General features: G+C 41.1%; 1 protein-coding gene across 2 annotated transcripts in view; it reads right to left on the bottom strand.

The window, feature by feature from the left end:
• Window positions 1-18,494, bottom strand: part of tbc1d22a (TBC1 domain family, member 22a) — a 127,450-nt gene that overhangs the window by 105,661 nt on the left and 3,295 nt on the right. For both annotated transcript variants that reach the window (XM_073480716.1, XM_073480715.1), the window contains exon 5: window positions 14,376-14,558. In XM_073480716.1, the coding sequence (XP_073336817.1) occupies window positions 14,376-14,558 (183 nt within the window). The remainder of the gene's footprint in view (window positions 1-14,375; window positions 14,559-18,494) is intronic.

Raw genomic sequence — 18,494 nt, 5'->3', positions numbered from 1 at the left:
CATAAAAGTTGCAAAGAAAAGGCGCTGCAGGTTTTCCACCGATTCTCTCTGTGTCTCTTTGCTCCTTCCCTTCCCTCTCCACAAGACTACAACAATGAAAGGCAATGCAAGGAAGTGTTTAAATATTACTTTCAAGTTATGGCTTGTACAGACGTAGGAGGTACTGTGCTTGTGATGTACATACTGATATTCAATTTGACAGTTTTCTGGGATTGGCACTGTAAGGCACTTAAAGGGAATCTCGACCAAATTCAAAAAATAAATTCTGTTTACAGATCTTGGGGAGTATAACTACATATGTAGGGGGGAAGAAAGCTGTATAAAGCCTTTTGTGGCTGCAACAAGTGATGTCAGCATTGGACGGGGTGAGGACTAAGAATTTCAACATGAAATGGGAGTGCTTACTTTACCAGACCTCTGTAGCCTGCTCCTCTTCTAGCAAGTGGCTAGAGGCTAAATTAGCCACTATAAGCATAACACTTCCACATCTCCAATACACTCTTCTGACCAAAGCGACCAAGTGCTGGTTCTTGGCTGGTGCTAATGCTGGTTTGGACTTGGTTCAACCTGTGAACCTTTTAAGAACCGGTTTGCTGTAGAGTTATTACATTCAGTCTCAAATTTCCCAGCATTGCTCTGAACAGCTAACTCTTTACTAGTGTTGCTTCTGGCTTTGACTGTCTACATTGACATCCAAGCATGACTGGTCCTTGGATGACTGTTGCTTTGATTTGGCATACATAGGGAAAATCTTTTGTATTTTTCTTCAATGGATAAGTCAAAACATGCTTCACTATTGCAACACGGTTCTTTGTTCTAGACCAGCAAAGTGTTGGTACCACTCTGGAGCCAGTTGTTTCGCTGTTGAAACACAAAGGACTGGTTCCAGAGAAGGCACTGGCTCCAAACCAGCACCTGAACTGCCCTGGTTAAAAAGGGGTTGATGGTTGCAGTTTTCGGAGTTCACTGTGAGTTTTGTAGGCACCAGGTTGTTTAAAAGACCATCTCTGCTTCCGTTGTCTCAATTTTGATCAGTACTCTCAAAGAATCTTTTCATTTTGTGCTCGTTTTCTGTTTAATCGGGAATCATGCAACACCTCATGTTACTGACATGGTAAAATACAACATTGATGCCAGCATTGGCAAGGCTGATTGGCACTGTGGTTCTGTTTCACTGAAATTGTTGCCAGTTGTACTCCCAGCGTGGTTCATTAGGGTGCGTCCTGTTTAGCATGCTCATGAAGGACTGCTTCGGCAGCTGTGGCTACTGATTTCCACTGCTGCATTTAAAAGCACATATGCATACAGTTTTCAAATTTGCATCAACTTTCACAGCCCCCAAATGCAACACTGCTGAAAGAATTTGTACTTCATCTTCGAAATCACTGCTGCCAGTACTTGTGTGTTTTGATTTTCATATGTCTGACTGCATGCATTAGATTCCTCTGACCTTTAAAAATGTAGAATGGCACAGCCGCAGTGAAGTCATGTAGAAGCCATTTACATTAAAGTCCAAGTCTTTAAGAGTGAAATCCTTATCCTGTGTGCACCTCCACATTCATTACACTCCTAACAGCTAGTCAAGGGTTTCTCTCCTCTTGCCTTGCACCCTTTGAACCTTCATTTGCACTGTCAGACAAAGAAATGAGTCCATGAATCTTGTGGGCTTGGGCTTAATTAAACCATGTTATATATCCCCCACCTGGCATTAATCTCACCATAGGGGGGTTACAGAGGGGAGGGGTGAGGGTACGTGAGGCACAAGTTAGCTAATGGTCTTTACATCCTGATGCCGCAGTGATCTCCAGAAAGCCCCGTCCCCTCCGGTCAACCATTTTGCATTGCAGGGAAGGAAGAGTGTTTGCACTAAAGAGGCATCGATTCTGGCGTTTGTGTGTGGGTTTGCATAAGTGTGTGGCAAGGGCAAAGGGCAAATATTTACTTGGCACCGTGTGGCCGGCAGAACAAGCAGATGTGCCCATTAGACCCATTCATCACATACAGAAAACTGCAGACACAGCCTCTACTACTTCTCTCCAGCAGAGAGCCGGACCACTACAGAATCCAAATCACAGTTACCCCAACATGAGCTGGGATGACTTATAGACCCACAGCTTGACTGTCAGAGCACTGATACACTGCACTGATACAGTGCAAGGAAAGACAATGGTACATTCTACCAGGATAAAGATGTTTTTATCATATTCTTGCAGTTTCGCACATTTTAATTAGTCCCGGGCTAAAATTCTGCTTTAAAGGAATCCATAATCCATCTGTGATGCAAATGCACTCTCCTAGGAAATGTGTCTAGACCCCTATTTCCTAAAGGCTGCCTATATAACCGTAATCATCTCAGCACCAATTCCCGAGAAAAAAAACTCCATGTCCTACAGTGGGCAGAGACAGAGAGAGCGACACAAGCATAGTTGACGTACAGGCTAAATTGCAGATGTCGTTTCATTAGTGTGAGGCCAGCTCATCTCTCAGAAAACATATCTGACTCTCTAGGGCATCTCTTGTGCATTATGAATGAGACAGCCGAGCCCCAGCTCCACTGGAATAAATTAAAGACATTTCGTGACATTTTGAAAATTAATCTGTTGTTTTTGCTCAGCAGGCACTTGTCACAATGTGGGTGAAAAAAAAAAAGTTTCTCCGAGTGTCCCGGAGGCGACGAGGGACTAGCTGTCCCCGTCAGTATCAGTGAACAAAGTTAACAATGCAAACAAGCCTTTTTTTTTAAGCTGGTAGATTTGTCACTCCCCCTCATACACGGTAATCTGTACAACCTAATAAAAAACACTACATGAAAGCGTGAAGACATTCCTTTAACAGCAAAAATGCAGAGCAAAGTCATTAAAGCAAAAACTCAATTTAGAGTCAATTCACCCCACAGGCAATCATTTCGAAGTATACATTTAGAAGTGCAAGCGGGGGCAAACGAAAACAGACCTTACCTTTTGGGACTGATAAAATATCACATTAATATATACATGCTCTAGAATTAGTCTGATCAGGAGTATTGTGGGTGTTTGTCACACTGGCAGGCACAGACCTAAAGGGGATTGGTCTGGAGAGACGGTCTCAACCCTGGAGGAAGCTGTATTCCACACTAGAATGAAAAACACCTGTAACATCAGCAATGTGCAACTCAAGGGCAACTGCTGCTAGTCTTTCCTCTGTGTGTGTGTGTCTACTGTATTCCATTATGCATGAACTTACAGGGGTGCACTTTGTCTTGGCTGGAGTTAAGCTGGGGACCACAGGGGGTGATTAGGACACCATGTACCTTCTGTTGAACACACACAACAGCTGCTCTGATGTGGGACCCTCGGAGGTAATGAATGCTCAATGACTCTTGAAACATTCAGAGGGCAAAATATAACTAAATATCATGTTTGTATTACATTAAAACTCTAACGATAACCAAAAGTTTTATATAACGGCGGCTTGAGAGTCGTTACAAAGCGAGCGAAGGTCGCGTCAAATGAAAATAACGTGGAGTTTTCCAGAGCAGTCACTCATGTACGTTTGCTAATGCTGACTAGTGAAGCAGCTGGGGTTGGGTGCCTTAAAGGCCACCTCAACTGTACTGTGCTGTACTGTACTGTACTATACTATACTTGAGGGAGGGAGGTGAGAATGTGTCTTATTCACCTCACTGGCCCAGATTCTCTCAGCCTGGATGGGGATCTGAACCACTTACATGTAGGTCACAGGACCCTTTCTTTTGGCTACATAGAACATTTTATAAAGGCAACAGCCTTCTATTCAAGAAGTAAACAAAAGTCAATCGAAATCACATATGAGGATGAAAATTTCATCTCAAAATGATGAAGTATTCTTGTATATTTTCAGCAGGCTTTTACAAACACTATTTCTCATAACCAAGATTTAAATATAACCCCTCGACAGAAGCTTCCATGGGTGAATCAAGTGTCCTCGGCTTGTATTAACAGGAGGACAGAAGGGGGCGAACAGTTTATATATTTTTAGACAGCAGATTAAGAGCTAAATAGATGGAAAATTCATTTCAGACGAGAAGCGTTGGTGGATACTGTCGAGATTACTCATTTCAGTCACTAACTTTCATTTTCAATGTAGATTAACCTGCCCATTGTTTTTTCAAGTCATCAATTGTTTTGTCTATAAAATATCATTAATTGTCCGCAATAGTATCCCACAGCCCAAGATGATGTGTTTCTCTTGCATGTTTTATTCAGCCAACAGTCCAAAACCCAAATATGTTTAATTGACTATCATATATGACAAAGAAAGGCATTTTCAAATCCTTTCATTTCAGAAGCTGCAACTAGTGAATGTTTGCCATTGAAAAATATCAACATTAATTGATTGTCAAAAATAGTTGCTGCTTAACTTTGCGTCAACTGATTAAACATGAGAATCTGACGAGACTCAGGCAGCACTGTTCACGGAAGAGGTAATGTTTTTAAGTTTTTTTCACGTTATGTTCTTGCCGATTTCCTTTCTCACTCTCTCACTCTCCAAAAGTAACAAAATTGCAGGTTTCTAAATGTTGGAAACATTTTCCATGAGTACACAACTCAAAATATATAACAAAGGTCTGTAGACATTTTATTTCAGAAATGCTACATATCATATCTTTAATTTAAATATGAATGCAGCTTTATTATGGACGGACAAACCCTCAACGACATGCAACTATCCACTGTATGTACGATGTAAAAATGCTAGCAGAACCAGTAACAGAGGGTTACCCCGGCACAACATCAGGACTTTTTATTGAGGCATGATGTAAGGATTCATTAATGTAATCCTGATTATACACAACAGTCAAGTGCCACCACTAGAATCATGCACGCTTTCATAAAGGACTGTTTGCTTTCTAAGTGGACCGAAACAATGGAGCTTCAATAGCTGAGTGAGGGCTCTCACTAAGAGTGACCAAGCAATGTGAGGCGGCTGTGTGAAGAAAATAAAATCAAATGGAGTAAGTATAAGAGTGTGTGTATCGGCGTGATTCTAAGTGTGTACCTGCACTTCTTCCATGTCTGCCTGTCTAGCTGCCTGTCAGTCAGTCTACCTGCCTGTGTGCAAGGTTGTGTGTGAAGGCCGGGATAAAGAATAGGAGACAGCCAGAAAACGAAGAAGTGCTGTCAGTCAGTGCTGGCTGAGCAGGGAGCTGATGGGAGCACGAGGGAAGACGCTTGGCGGGCCGGAGCCATGCACTATTCAAGCATCATTCAGACGGAGCGCGACCACTGGGGCAAAACACCACAAGGTTCTGGGCAACACACACACGTGCACACGTGAATAGCACACACACACCTGCCAAAACTGGGGTTTGAATTCTGCAGCAGGGGCTACCTCAGCAAATCCAAAATCAAGACTGTGGCAGCACAACAATCAGTAACTGTATCTCTTGTTTTTTACTTCAAGTACTTTCTAAACTATTAAAAATGTGTGCCAGTGATGTCATCCAAACACCTGTGTGTGAAAGTCTTGGATAACACTGATGTGGTGAGAAGCTGGTAAAACCCGTCCCCGCGTCTCTTGTTGCAGGCATTGTCCCGGTGTCATCTGAAGCTATTTTACCAGTGAGGTCAGAAAAACAATACAATCAGGACAGACACCTTTATCATGCAGTGTATTAAAAAGTTAAGCTCCCCTCCTATAAACCTTGAATGCTGTGAGAGAGTCCTGAACGGTCTAACTCATCTAAAGGACAAAGTGATGGCGCCAGGGAGCAGACGGCTCGTAAACTAATGGGACTCTTGTAAAAAGATACTCCCCCCTGGATTATACCTGCTCAGGAGGCCTGATGGATGGCCCAGATGGCTGGGAGAGGACACCGCGCATAGACGGGTGTACAGGTGTGAGGATGTGTGTGTGAGAAAAAGCGTGTGTGTGTTCTTTTGTGTGCTATAACGAGGACCTGTGTAGTCAAATCCCTGAAGCTTGCATTGCCTTTAACTGATTTAGATGAAACAGGTTCCAAAATATCTGACCTGGTGACATGTTTTTTTAAAGAAATCAGTTTTATGAGGTGATATGATGACATTTTGAAATTCAGTCATGTCACTTTTCCCGGTAATGGTTATATTGGAAGGAACACATTTCACATATTTATTTTTTTTAAAAACAACTCGTTAATATACCAAATTGAAAGCAGAGCAGAGCAGGATAATGAGCTACCACAGTGCATCTGCTGGCGAGAACGGTAATGCCAATGGGAAGGCTGAAACCTGTTACCCACAATGCCACTCATTCCTGACTAAAAATGATTCAAATTCTTAAGTCATTGTGATATCCAACCAATTTGTATACATGCAAGTGAGCACACACACACACACACACACACATATACACACACACACACAAGAAAACATCCTATCCAAACAGTACTGAACTGACAAAGGTAGGTTCTTTGTTACCCTGATTCCAAAAGATTTGGACGCTGTGGTCACTTTGTGGGTTTCATTTATAAAAAACAAAGTTTATCAGTTCTTGTTTATGCACTTCTATGGAATCGTAGTTGTACTGTAGAGGTTTTTCTTGCCTTTAAAGGCTTACCGGCTGCACTTAAGCTCATCAAGTTGATCGGCATAAAATGTATCAGCATTATTTTTTGATAACTGGTTAATCATTTAAGGAATATTTTAAGCTGAAGATGTAACCTTGGACTTTGGGAAGCTGTGAAGGACATTTACATTTTTTATTTTATGTTTTGGGATGAATCAGTAGTGTTGCATAAAAAGCGGTTAACCTTGTTATTGCCCTTCGGGAAAGAAACAGAAAGCCAGTGACATAACACAGTATTATTTATCATGTATAAACTTATAGCATCCGAGCCCAGACTCCATCTAATCAGGTATGAATCATTTTGTAAGGGTACCGTATTATGCAAATGTTGAGATTCATACTTTATTTTGGGTATCTAATATAAAATATGTACATGCTTTATTATTCAAAAAACGCGTCCATTAAAATTCAGTCATCATCTAGCCCCCCCGAGCCAATGGAAAGGTCCTATTTACACCCTTGACGCTACAGTGAAGACTTTAAAGGGGGTGTAAATTATGTCTTTGGGATCTCAGCAGACTTGGATTACAAAGAACTAGCTGCACAGAGCCATTTTACATTTATTTTCAGTTTTTGCTTTATAACAATTAAAAAAGTCAATCTCAATCCGTACAATAAGGGACCTTTAAAGCCTAAACACGAAAAATAGCTAATTAAATGCAGGATTGAAGTGAAACTGTTGGCAGTGGACACAGTACAGTATGTCTGCACTGCACATAAAGCAGAGAACAGGTGTGAACTCTCAGGGCTGAAGTGTGTTCAGTCAAGCTTCACTTAAAAAAAAGAAAGGATGAAAAATTCACGTGAAAGACCGCAGTGTAACATCTGAATAAACTAAGCCAGACAATCTAGGAGGCTACTGACACAGGAGACAGCTGGTGGTTGGCCCAACCTTATTAAGTCAGGTGTTTTGCCCGGGGATGTGCTCGGAGGCAGCACACACGCATGAACATTCGTGCACACATACATATACTACTGACTGTTAGTGAGGTTACCATGCAAGGAAGACGCAGGGGAGTACAATTTTAAAGCAGAAGAAAAGGGGAAATGGGAGAATGCTGCGACTTCAAGATTTAGCATTAACACCACTTTCTAAGAATAGGAAACTTGCACAGAAAACAACCTACAGTGCATTTTCTCTGTTTTCTCTCTAGATTTCAGGTCATTGCAGAGAAACCTTCATGTGAGAATTCACATGGAAACATTCTCTCTGTAAAGTCGCCATATTTCCCAGAGATTTACCTATGCAGACAGTCTAATGCTGTATTATCTCTTCTTCTCCGCTTCCCAAGCCTGTGACACACACCTCGGAAAATTGTCATACACGGACAGTGCTTTCAAACGAGGCATTAGGACTGAGTTAAAATTGAATTACATCGCCACTTCCCACTTTGATGGCGGCTATTAACTTTGCAAACAGTGCTGATGGTAAGCCTATCATATGGTGGCTGCTGTGTAACAGGATTGCGGATTGGAGCACTACAGAGCGCCGAGCGAGCAGCTGTGGCAGAAAAGTAACAGGACTGCTCACCACGGCTGCTGCAGTGAGGGTGACGGCGGTTGGGGAGATGCATACTGGAGCGGTGGAGGTGTAACAAAGAGCTGCAGCACCCCCAACAGAGGGTAGAGACACACCGACACGCAGCAAGGCAATGAAAGGAAGCGTGTGTGTGTTCTTGTGGGCGGTTATTTTTTTGTGCTCTTATTGTTGATCAATGTGTCTTTGTATTTGTATGTTCTTTATGGTGCTGATGGCTCACAGATGTACTCCCACAGGTTCACAAACACACGCTGAACATGTGTGAGGTGGACTCGTATACTGACCACACAAAGAGCAAACAGAAAGCAGGGAATGAAAAGAAGAAGAGAAAGACCAACAAGGAAAGGAACTGATGAAAAGAGGAAGGGAAAAAGAGAAAGGATAAAATTACCAAGAAGGAGAAGAGGGGAAAAAGGACCATTGCCATAGCAACAGCAGTTTTTCTGCCATCCAGCAATAAGTGCTGGATGTCAGATGCCAGCTCTTGGTATTAAAATCGATTAAAAGAAAAAGATATGCAGAAAGTCTGTAAAATCTGGCACTGTGACTTATAGATCATCATAGGAGCAGGAGGCTTACAGAAAGTATACAACACTAAATAAAGTCTGGGGGATAAAGAAAAAAAAAAGACATTATGACAGATACAAACACACACACACACACACAAATGAGCCATATACACAAACACTGCCTCATTCTGAATTTTGAACAGAGCAGGCGGAAAAGTAACAATGTAATGTTCTGTTTAATGGCTGAAAAGCTGAAAACTATTACAAACTCCAGAAAATGTGTACTGCATTTATGAAGTTGTTTCCCCTCATTGTTGGCATGCTGTGAAAATATCACAGACTGTTATTGTTCCTTGTATTTGCTGTTGCGTAACGCAGCTCCCTCTTTCTCTTTGCTTGTGTTATCAGCTCGTTTGCACTCTCTCTTCCATGTTCCTGTCTTTTTCAACAAGTTGGGACTTGTGTGTAACTCAATAAAAAAGGAGAAATGTCCATCCCTCGTACATGTGGACTCTTGGGTGCTTGTGTTTTTGTGACTAAAGCTGTACATAAGTTGAAGGAGTTTGAGTAGACAGTGATGTTTTTTTTACAGGTGGAACAATTCTGATTAAATGGAACAAACATTCAATTTCTGTTTTTTGCTGTTTAAGTGAATTGATTTTTGTGTCTTGTATCTTTTCTTATTTTGCTGCTTTCAAATGATTTTAAACCATCACTCAACATCATTTTTAAAAGAGGACCCTGCCCTTAATGATGTTTCGACTTTTAATAAAAGTAATAATAACTGTACAAGAACTACATTTTGCCCCTGGTTCCTTGAGTTGAAATGTTCCACATTTAAAGTATGGTAAACATTTGTGGATGTTTCACTTAGGGATGGGACAATAAAGGATTTTATCCGTATCACATTGTGAATATCCTAACATGAGTGACTTGAAAAAGCTTTCCAGCACGCTGATGTACAGTCCTATATTGGTTCCCTGATTTATTTTGAATTGCCTAAGCCTGTCACCGTGGCGGAAGGCACGGCTTGCACATCGTATCCCACAAAAACAAGTTCAATCGGATGTGTGTAAATAATACGGATTTGAAAATATTATTCTATTCTATATATATATATATATATTCTTTGTTTGTTTTTACACAAAAACATATGTGTGTCCTACCTGTGGTGCAATAAAAGTATTTGTTTCCTAACTAAATGTAAGGTTTATATGATTCCACTATGTTTTAGTGCATTTTAAGAGTGTTGGGAATAATTTGTTGATTTTTGGGATGATATTATGAATCACAATTATGATTGACAGGATAATGGCGTCATTATTTATACTATGCCTAGTTTTACAAAACAATTAAATATATGAATGGCAATATTGCAAATTTAAGTTTTAAACAGTTATACCAGGGCCTTAGCGAGTGTTTCTGTGATTTTCTCAAAATCTGGCTCATCAAGGTGCAACTTGTTTTGACAAACATTTTTCTCTTGGAGGGCCAAAACTGAAACTTAATGGGGGGGCACAGGCCAAAAGCAAACACTTACGGTATTGTATTGTTAAGTTACAACATAGTATAACGATCCCAAGTACCTGTAATTGACTGACTTACTGCCTGCAGTGTCACTCTACCCACCATGCTCAGATTGTGAAAATCAAATATGAGAGATCCTTCATATTGAAACATCTGGCGGGCCTAATTGAACTCTATGTTGTAAAGTCTAGTCCAAATATTCAAGTAGCTTATCTGAAAATAAAAAAACTGCTGTGTTAAGTGTCCTATTAACAAGAAGTGAAACCCGAAGAAGGGACTGGCTAAATCATTATTTCTCCTTTTTACTCAGTCTCCAGCTGAAATAACTCACGACTCAATGAGCGTTCAGTGGGTGCTGCTGTGTTCAGGCTTACTCGACAGACAGGCTCGCCTCAGGACATCAGGAATAATTAGCTCAGATCAACCTGACATCAATCACCCTGCTCTCACACACCCGCACAGGTCATCACCTTCTACACGACCTTACATGCTAAACAGGCCGCTGTCACAACCTGTCGCAAGGCTCAATGGAGAGGAAGGGAGAGATGATAAAGATGTTAATGTAAGAGAGATGATAAGGCGAGTGAGGCAGATTTAATATGATCAAGAAACAGAGAAGACGATGCTGACGATCGAGAAAAAACGAGTGGAAACGTGTGACCAACACACCTGTGGACTCTGGAGACTGGCAGCCCTGACATGTCGTGGCTGCCTCTGCAATTAATTACACCATTCAAGTGAGGAACCAACCGATGGATCATCCCGCCCTCCCCCTTCCTTGGGGCTCAAGGACAGTCGGTCGAGTTTCTCTATTACACAAGGGGGCGACATCCCCGCTGACAGTGTCCACTGGCACGTGTGGGAATTAGTATGAGTGTAAACGTGTCACAGACAGCGTGAGGGGACAATGACCTCTGCTTTGAGGACAAGGAGTTTAATCCATCTTGTCATCTTCCTCTTAACTGAAAACTGCAAAAAGCTGCGTAAATGGTGAAATGCTCTGTGTGAAAACAAATCAGTATGTCAGAATAGAACAAGTTTCTACACTAAGCTCTTAAAATGACTCATGACTACCAGCAAACAATATGGTTTGCTGTCCCAGAAATATTTAGTTATAGTGGGCTTAAATAACTTCAGATGGTGACGATTTCATTTTTTTGCTTTTTGTATTCTCATCCATATCCCATTCTTTGCTGCCGCAATGACCCAATTCCCCATGGGGATCATTAAAGTTTCATCTTATCTTATCTGCCCCGATCCCTCTCCCTTCCCCTATCACCCCTCATCACCCCCCTTCCCCAATCCTTCACTTAATTATGTCCCGTGAATGAAGTTCATCTTTCATGCTGCCAGCAGCCGGCAGCGTGGCTTGCCCGTTCTGGGCTATCTAATCATGGCGCAGAGACTAAACTAAATTTAGACAGCCGGCTTGTGATGCCTGGCAGGCCCTAATGGGGGCTGACATCTCAAGACACTCTGCTGATGTGCAGGATACACTCACCCCGAGCGGGCCGCAACCACCGTTGACTAACGCTGACGACTTGTGAACCAGTTTGTTTGGTTCAAAAAGTTTTGCGAGGGGATTGCACATAGAGGTGACGCACTGTGCTGACTAAGACCATTCAAACTTAATGAAATCTAGCATTTACATTTTAGGATTTATGCCAATGTTTCTTGTGTGTGTGTATCTCAAAGTAATCTACATGCGGCAAGTAAAGCGTTGACACCAAGGGGAACAAAGTCATGCGCTTTCATTCAAATTGTCTAGACTATTGGTGGCAAGGGCAATATTTATTCATCATTTATAATATAACAAATCTACAGAGGAATATCTGAGGAAATATGTGTTTTTTGGTTAACTCTTGAAAAATGAGAGTTGTAGAAATCAATGGAACTCACGACTGCCACGAAATACATGCTCTTTACAAGTGTATTTAAACTTGACCATGACTGTAAGCCTCCGTTTAAAAGCACATCATTTAAAAAGATTTTGACCATAATCGCCAGATTCAGAATATCAGCCAATGTTAACTTATTCCAAATATACCAGTGTAAAATGCCCCAATCACTGACTGTATAAAATATGGCTGGATCTTCCACGTCTGAAAAGAGAAGCCATTGGGGAGGTGCTTTAAACCTGCATTCTCTCTAATGGCCAGCAGGGGGCTGGTTTCAACATATCATATTGTATTTAAACTTATGAGAAAACGACCCTACTTCTCACTTGATTTATTACCTCAATGAACAGTTCCCTAATGAGTTTATGGTCTCAATCTCTAGTTTCAAGTCTTCTTCAACAAAGCTTGATGTTTGCTTTGTAAATTATGGTCCATTTAGAGTTAAATACAGCAGATGATAAATGATTTAGGGTGTGGCTACCTTGTGACTGACAAGTCACTTCCACCGTGTGTCCTCCAGGGTTGCTATCCTGCCTAGCTCCACCCTCTCATCCAACTAGATGGTGACAGTCGTAATGCCAAGCTCCAGGCTTCGTAACAGTAGAAAAACCAGTAGTCGACTTCACATGGGGTTTTCAGTTGGCCCCAATATGATTACCAGACTTCGTAAACTCTAAAATATCTACATATATCACTAGATTAGATTAGATAGAGTAGAGTAGATTAGAAAAGTGAAATATGATACAGTACTAAGAGAAGGGGAGAAATCTCAATAAATGTCTTGTTTCCAATAATAGCCTGTCTTAAATTAATGCCTAGTAGCCTCCTCTGTTGTGGCAAATTAATACGACAGCCACCATTTGAGAATGGAGACTATGGTATTTAAACCAGTTCTGCAGAGAAATATCTCAGACACACTCTTTTTGTATTAAGCATATTTAGGCTATTTAGACATAGCACATAACTGGTCTCTTGCTAAGCAATGCACTTTTTTAATTGTCTCCCCAGGTATCACTTTACGCTCCCCTTGTGGCAGGCCAATCAACACACACTTATACAAACACACACAATGCAGCATTCACACACAAAAGCTACTCAAGGACAACAGATGTACATCCTTAATGTTCGCACAAAACAGATCTGAACTCGAAAGGGCTCTTAAGAGTTTGAAGGAGCATCGTCCACACAACTTCAGTATTTCTTATGAGTCAGTGTCTGTGCTTTTGCCAGAACTGATTTGAGGTCATGGGAACATACTTCTGACTTCAATTTGGAGCACTTTTCTTTGGTCACAAATGTGTACAGCCTGAACAAATTGTCCGTCCTTCAGGGTTTTGAGTCCAAGCATCATGACATCGACAAGACACCTGACTGGTATGAGAATGCTGGAGGTTATAATGAAGTTTTATGACAATTAATGTTGTTAGTTCAAGGAACAAAATATTTCTCTGCATCTTCTGTATTTGTATCATTTAATCAACTTAAACATCTCATTATCATTCTTTCCTGACTACCTAAATAAAGTGTGATGTTTGACTGTATCAGACATAACTGACTATTAACTTTTACTTTTTATGCTGTGTAAAAGGTTGACCTGGACTCACCCAGTGCTGGATATTACCAGATTCTGCCGACACTGTGATATTTCTTCAAAAATCATTGCTTTGCCACTTTCATTCTCGCTAACTCAGCTTTAAAAACTATGCAGAAACTCTTCCAATTCAAAGCAGAGTACAGTAAGTATTTCATCACATAATTTTCTGTAACAGACATTCAACACGTACACTCGGACAGGCTCAATTCGCAAACCCGTCCGGTAACTGCTTTGATGTAGTTAATCTACTTGTCAACAAGTTGATGCATAGCAGTTGCCAAAAGTTAGTTTCAGAGGACACAAAGTTAACTGTAAAGAGAGAGGTCTGCAAGGATTTCATGGCCACTGGGGTGGCAGTGGTAGCAAACAGTCTCTGGGGTTGGATAAACAATAAAGGCCTGTCGTTTGGGTAGAACAAAGGCCTGTCATTTGCTTTTGTTGTTGCTGGTATTTTTTCCCCTTGTAATCTGCATGTCCAGATGGCTGGATGACTTTCCCGCTCACAGCATCGTTAAAAGCGCAGCACAGCTGGCAGGCAGAGTGAGCAAACTAAGAGTGAGAAGCAAAAGAGCGCAAGGAAATGAAAAAGTGAAAGAGCTTAGAGAACAGAAAGACAAACTAGATAAAAGTTGAGAAATGCAGAGCAAGACCAGAGCAATAGGGAGACAAGTGGACTGTGCAAGAGTGCACATCGTAACGCGTGCTGACAGATAAATGGAGACTTTTGGAGGAGTATCTCTTACCCAGATCTGTGTTGGGCCCGGCCAACAACTGTTTGAACTTATCCAGACGGGACGCTTCCCTCTCGGTCATGGCTGGGGTGCCAGATGTGTTCTGGTCAGCCATGCGAGCGACGAGCGGGATGACGGGCTGCCGGTGGGGCAGAGACCGTTGTCTGTGGAGGGCTGCACGCTCACCTGCTGCATCTGGTGGGAGGATAAGCAGTAGAGACAGGGCAAAGAGTTACATAAACACACACACATCAAATGGAGTGCTTTCATATGATGCAGCACAGGATCTTGTGGTCATGTTAAAGTCCGAAAGCTTCTAAATGTAAACATGTAAAAAATTCGAGGTTGGAAACTAATTATTTTCTGTTTACACAGAACTTCCTCTTCTTGAAACTGCTGTTAATATCTGATTTCCAAGTTCTCTTAAAAAAAAAACCTTGGGAAAACATTTTATGATAACAATAATTAATAAATGGTATATTTATAGTTTATCAAACTTATTAGGGAATAGTTATTTAACTGTTAACAAACAATGAGATGCTTTATAAACTAAGCAATTGTTGAGGTTTATAAACATTGTAACTTTGTAATGGCTATCCAAACAATGTTTACAGATGAACTACACAGTATTTATTAACCAGATGCAACTTTATGATAATCAATTGTTTCATAAATGGTTTATTAAGTATTTCATTGTTTATTTTCAGTGAAATATTCATCCTTAGCAGGAGATGAATGTGTACCAAATTTCATGGAAATCCATTCAATTGTTGAGGAGATCCTCCTTAATTAGGACCACATGCCAACTTCATGATGGAACAGAACAGATTCCCTTCATTCTGCTTGAAAGAAGGTTTTTGCGTTGTTGTCTTGAACTTAGTTTCTTCCTGCAGTGGGAGAAATGTTCCCAACCTACTTTAACTTGAGCAGTAGTCAGGTGACACTACGTGAATAACAGTGATTAATAGCTGCACAGTCACTGCTGCTGCTGACGTTAGCTTGCTGACAAGTTAGCAAAGTAAAGTTGACAAGCTGCAATATCAGGTTAAGCGAGCTGATATTTTTAGATCTATGAATCTGTATAATGCAAATATCTTCAGAGTAGGAATGTGGCAAGACCAGGAATTACATCGGGCCATTGCCACGTGGTTCCAAGGGGGGTGTTGATGAGTGTTGTTACTGTTTATTTTGCAATGAGCCTCCAACATGGCTGTGGTTGAGGCTGTTGCACAATCTTTGATTCAACTGTGAAGCCTTTATAACTTGCAGACAAACATATTCATTAAGCCTGCCGAGGGCCACATGTTTCCCCAGATGTGCGAAAACGAGAGCGAAAACAGTCACAACCACACAGTTATGAACAAGCTGGTGAGGTCGGGACTTCATTGTGGAGAAGGGGCCTCCTTCTGTCACACTGAACACTGAGCGAAAGTGTATAAAGATCCTCGTGAACAGCACTGCCAACATTTCTCCATGTCACATCTACTGCATATAGAGTCACACAAACACTCCATCGCAATTAAGGGACCTGGAACGCTGCCTATTTTAATATCCTTTTCAGATTTACAAGAACAAATAAAAAGCCACAAATCTGTTCTCAACTGCTTTATTTGCACTTTAAGAAATTAAAAAAGATTATTAAAGTCGGCGGAAGCTCCTTTGCAGCAGAAACTTTGGTGTGATTTTAACAATAAGCCTTTTTTATAGTCCATTTTAAAAGGGTTATAAAAGGAAAGGCCACGCTAGAGGAAGTTAGTAATGTTCACTTGTCAGTCATGGTACACTGCATCAGATATTACAAATAGAGAAGGAAAAAACACATACATGAAGGCAACAGAAAGAACTTCCTCTCTCTGTGCATTTTTGGATGACAAATCCAAAGACACCAGAGGCCAGAGCTCAATAATCACCAGCTTCTACTTGAGAGCGTGATTGTGCGTCCCTTTCTCTTTAAGCTGCAGGGTTAGTGGGATGGACAGTGCCAAGTATGAGTATATATTGTGTTATTATATGGAGAGAGTCTTAGTCTCACTAATGAAAGCCATGCTGTGTGCCATTATCTGATTAGAATTGACCAAGTGTGTTTAGCGCTATTCGTCGCCATCAAGAGAAGAGAAGAGAAATCTGCAGTAGTCAGCCTTACTATAACAGTGCATGTCAATTTGTTTGCCAACATGCTAATACAGTGAGTGTGCATGCATTAATGTTGGTATATAATCTTCAGTGTTTTTTAATATGCTCACTAAAGGTGCAAAAGGTGTCGTCTTGCACATCCCTGTACAAGACGTGGCAGTGCATGCAAGCCTGCCTTTGTGTGCTGTCTTCTATAAGGAGATAAGAGGAATTGCCTGAAGGCGACGGGCGTCTTATGTTATCTGTGTCTAAACACAGCAGCGGGGAGAACGGCAGACAAGCAGGCAGACAGGCAGATGACCTGGCAGACAGGACAGTAGTCGGTTAAACATTCACAATGTACTTCATACTGCTGCCGCCACAGCGCTGCTGCTGATGTTAGAATCTATACAGTAGAACCATCTCTTCAAAACTTTCCTCCTCTTTGTGTTAATAAGAAAGAGGGTAAATCTGTTATCACAAGGATTCTGTATTGCTGTAAAGTGCTGCTGCCCGGTTGTAAGTAAAAGTGGAATTATGACCTTGAGGTTGTGTGCCTCCACGTTGAAGTTTACATTCATGTCTGTCTAGACTACTATATGTAGTGAAGACTTTGAAGGAAGTTGATAGAAGAGATTAAGTGTAGCTCTTGGCAAAATGGAAGTTCTTACTATATTTACATGTATGATTCCAGTGGGAAACATGCCGTTTTCCACTTAGAGACTATTTTTACAGAGCAGTACAGAGGACTAATAGAGCTTCTTCACATGGTGCAACGACAATCACCTGAAGCTCAATAGCAGCAAAACCGATGAGCTTGTGGTGGACTACTGCTGTGTCGCGATTAGGGTTTAAGTTCATTGAAAGAAAGAAAAAAACAGTTCCCTGTATGTGCTCACATGCTTTGCCAATAAAGCTGATTCTGATAAAAAACGGAAAAGCAACAAATTGTAAAATGTATTAAAAATCATGTTCAACCTGGCAGCAAAGAAGCTTAATACAATCAGCACAGTTTCAAGGTGGGCACCCAAGATCAGGGCCAGAAACATATTTTTGCCAAGCATTATGATACCACAATCAAGTTGACCTTTGAGGTATAAAATGTCATCATTTAATCATTTTTGGGATATGGGCTAATGGCTTTTGTGAGGTCACAGTGACCTTGACCTTTGACCTTTGACCACCAAACTCTAACAGTTCATCTTTGAGTCCAAGTTGATGTTTGCGCCATATTTAAAGAAATTCCCTCCAGGCGCTCCTGAGATATCACGTTCAGAGGAATGGCTCGGACTAACAGACGCCACGAACGACAAGAATGGACGTACAACCCGAACACATAATGACTCGGGCCACAGCTATCATCCGCAGGGAGGCTTATAAATCATTAAAAATTAAAGTGCAACATCAGCCATGACACAGAGAAGGAGAAGGGGCAGAAACAGACGCTTCAGGGATTATTATTCTAAACAAACTGCTCTTTACTACAGCGTGTATCTTCTCCTGCTTTGTTTGTATCATGATTATGAGCGTTGAATTACAGGGTGGCCCAACAGAACCAACCCCCTAACATCCATAAAAAAGTATCACTTGCAACACTTTGATTGTTACTAAGGCTTTGGTCTTGTTCAGAAACTGTGTCAACGCTGAGCACTGTACACTCGCTCTAAACCACAAGCAAGTCAAATCAAAGCGCAGCACTGGCAGTTTATCAGTAACACCGCTCTACAGAGTGACAACATCCGCCAAATAGTCTCTCAGGCTCTGTTGAAACTTGATACTATTTAAATGTGATGACATTAAGCAGTTGTGCGACCACAGTGAGTATAATATACAAAAAAAAGATGCAGACAGACAAAACAATGATGTAAGCTCATGTCTTCCATTTATAGCATTTTATGGTGACATTTCCTGTGTTTGTTTTCCCACATTTAACCCCTATTTAAACAGGATACATTTGCCGAACACCCTGTTTCTAGTAACAATAAAATAAATGTAACAAAAACATACACAAACAGAGCA

The sequence above is a fragment of the Pagrus major genome, chromosome 14 (assembly GCF_040436345.1).
Source record: "Pagrus major chromosome 14, Pma_NU_1.0".
Classification (NCBI taxonomy): Eukaryota; Metazoa; Chordata; class Actinopteri; order Spariformes; family Sparidae; genus Pagrus; species Pagrus major.
This window is presented reverse-complemented; position numbering and strand designations above follow the sequence as displayed.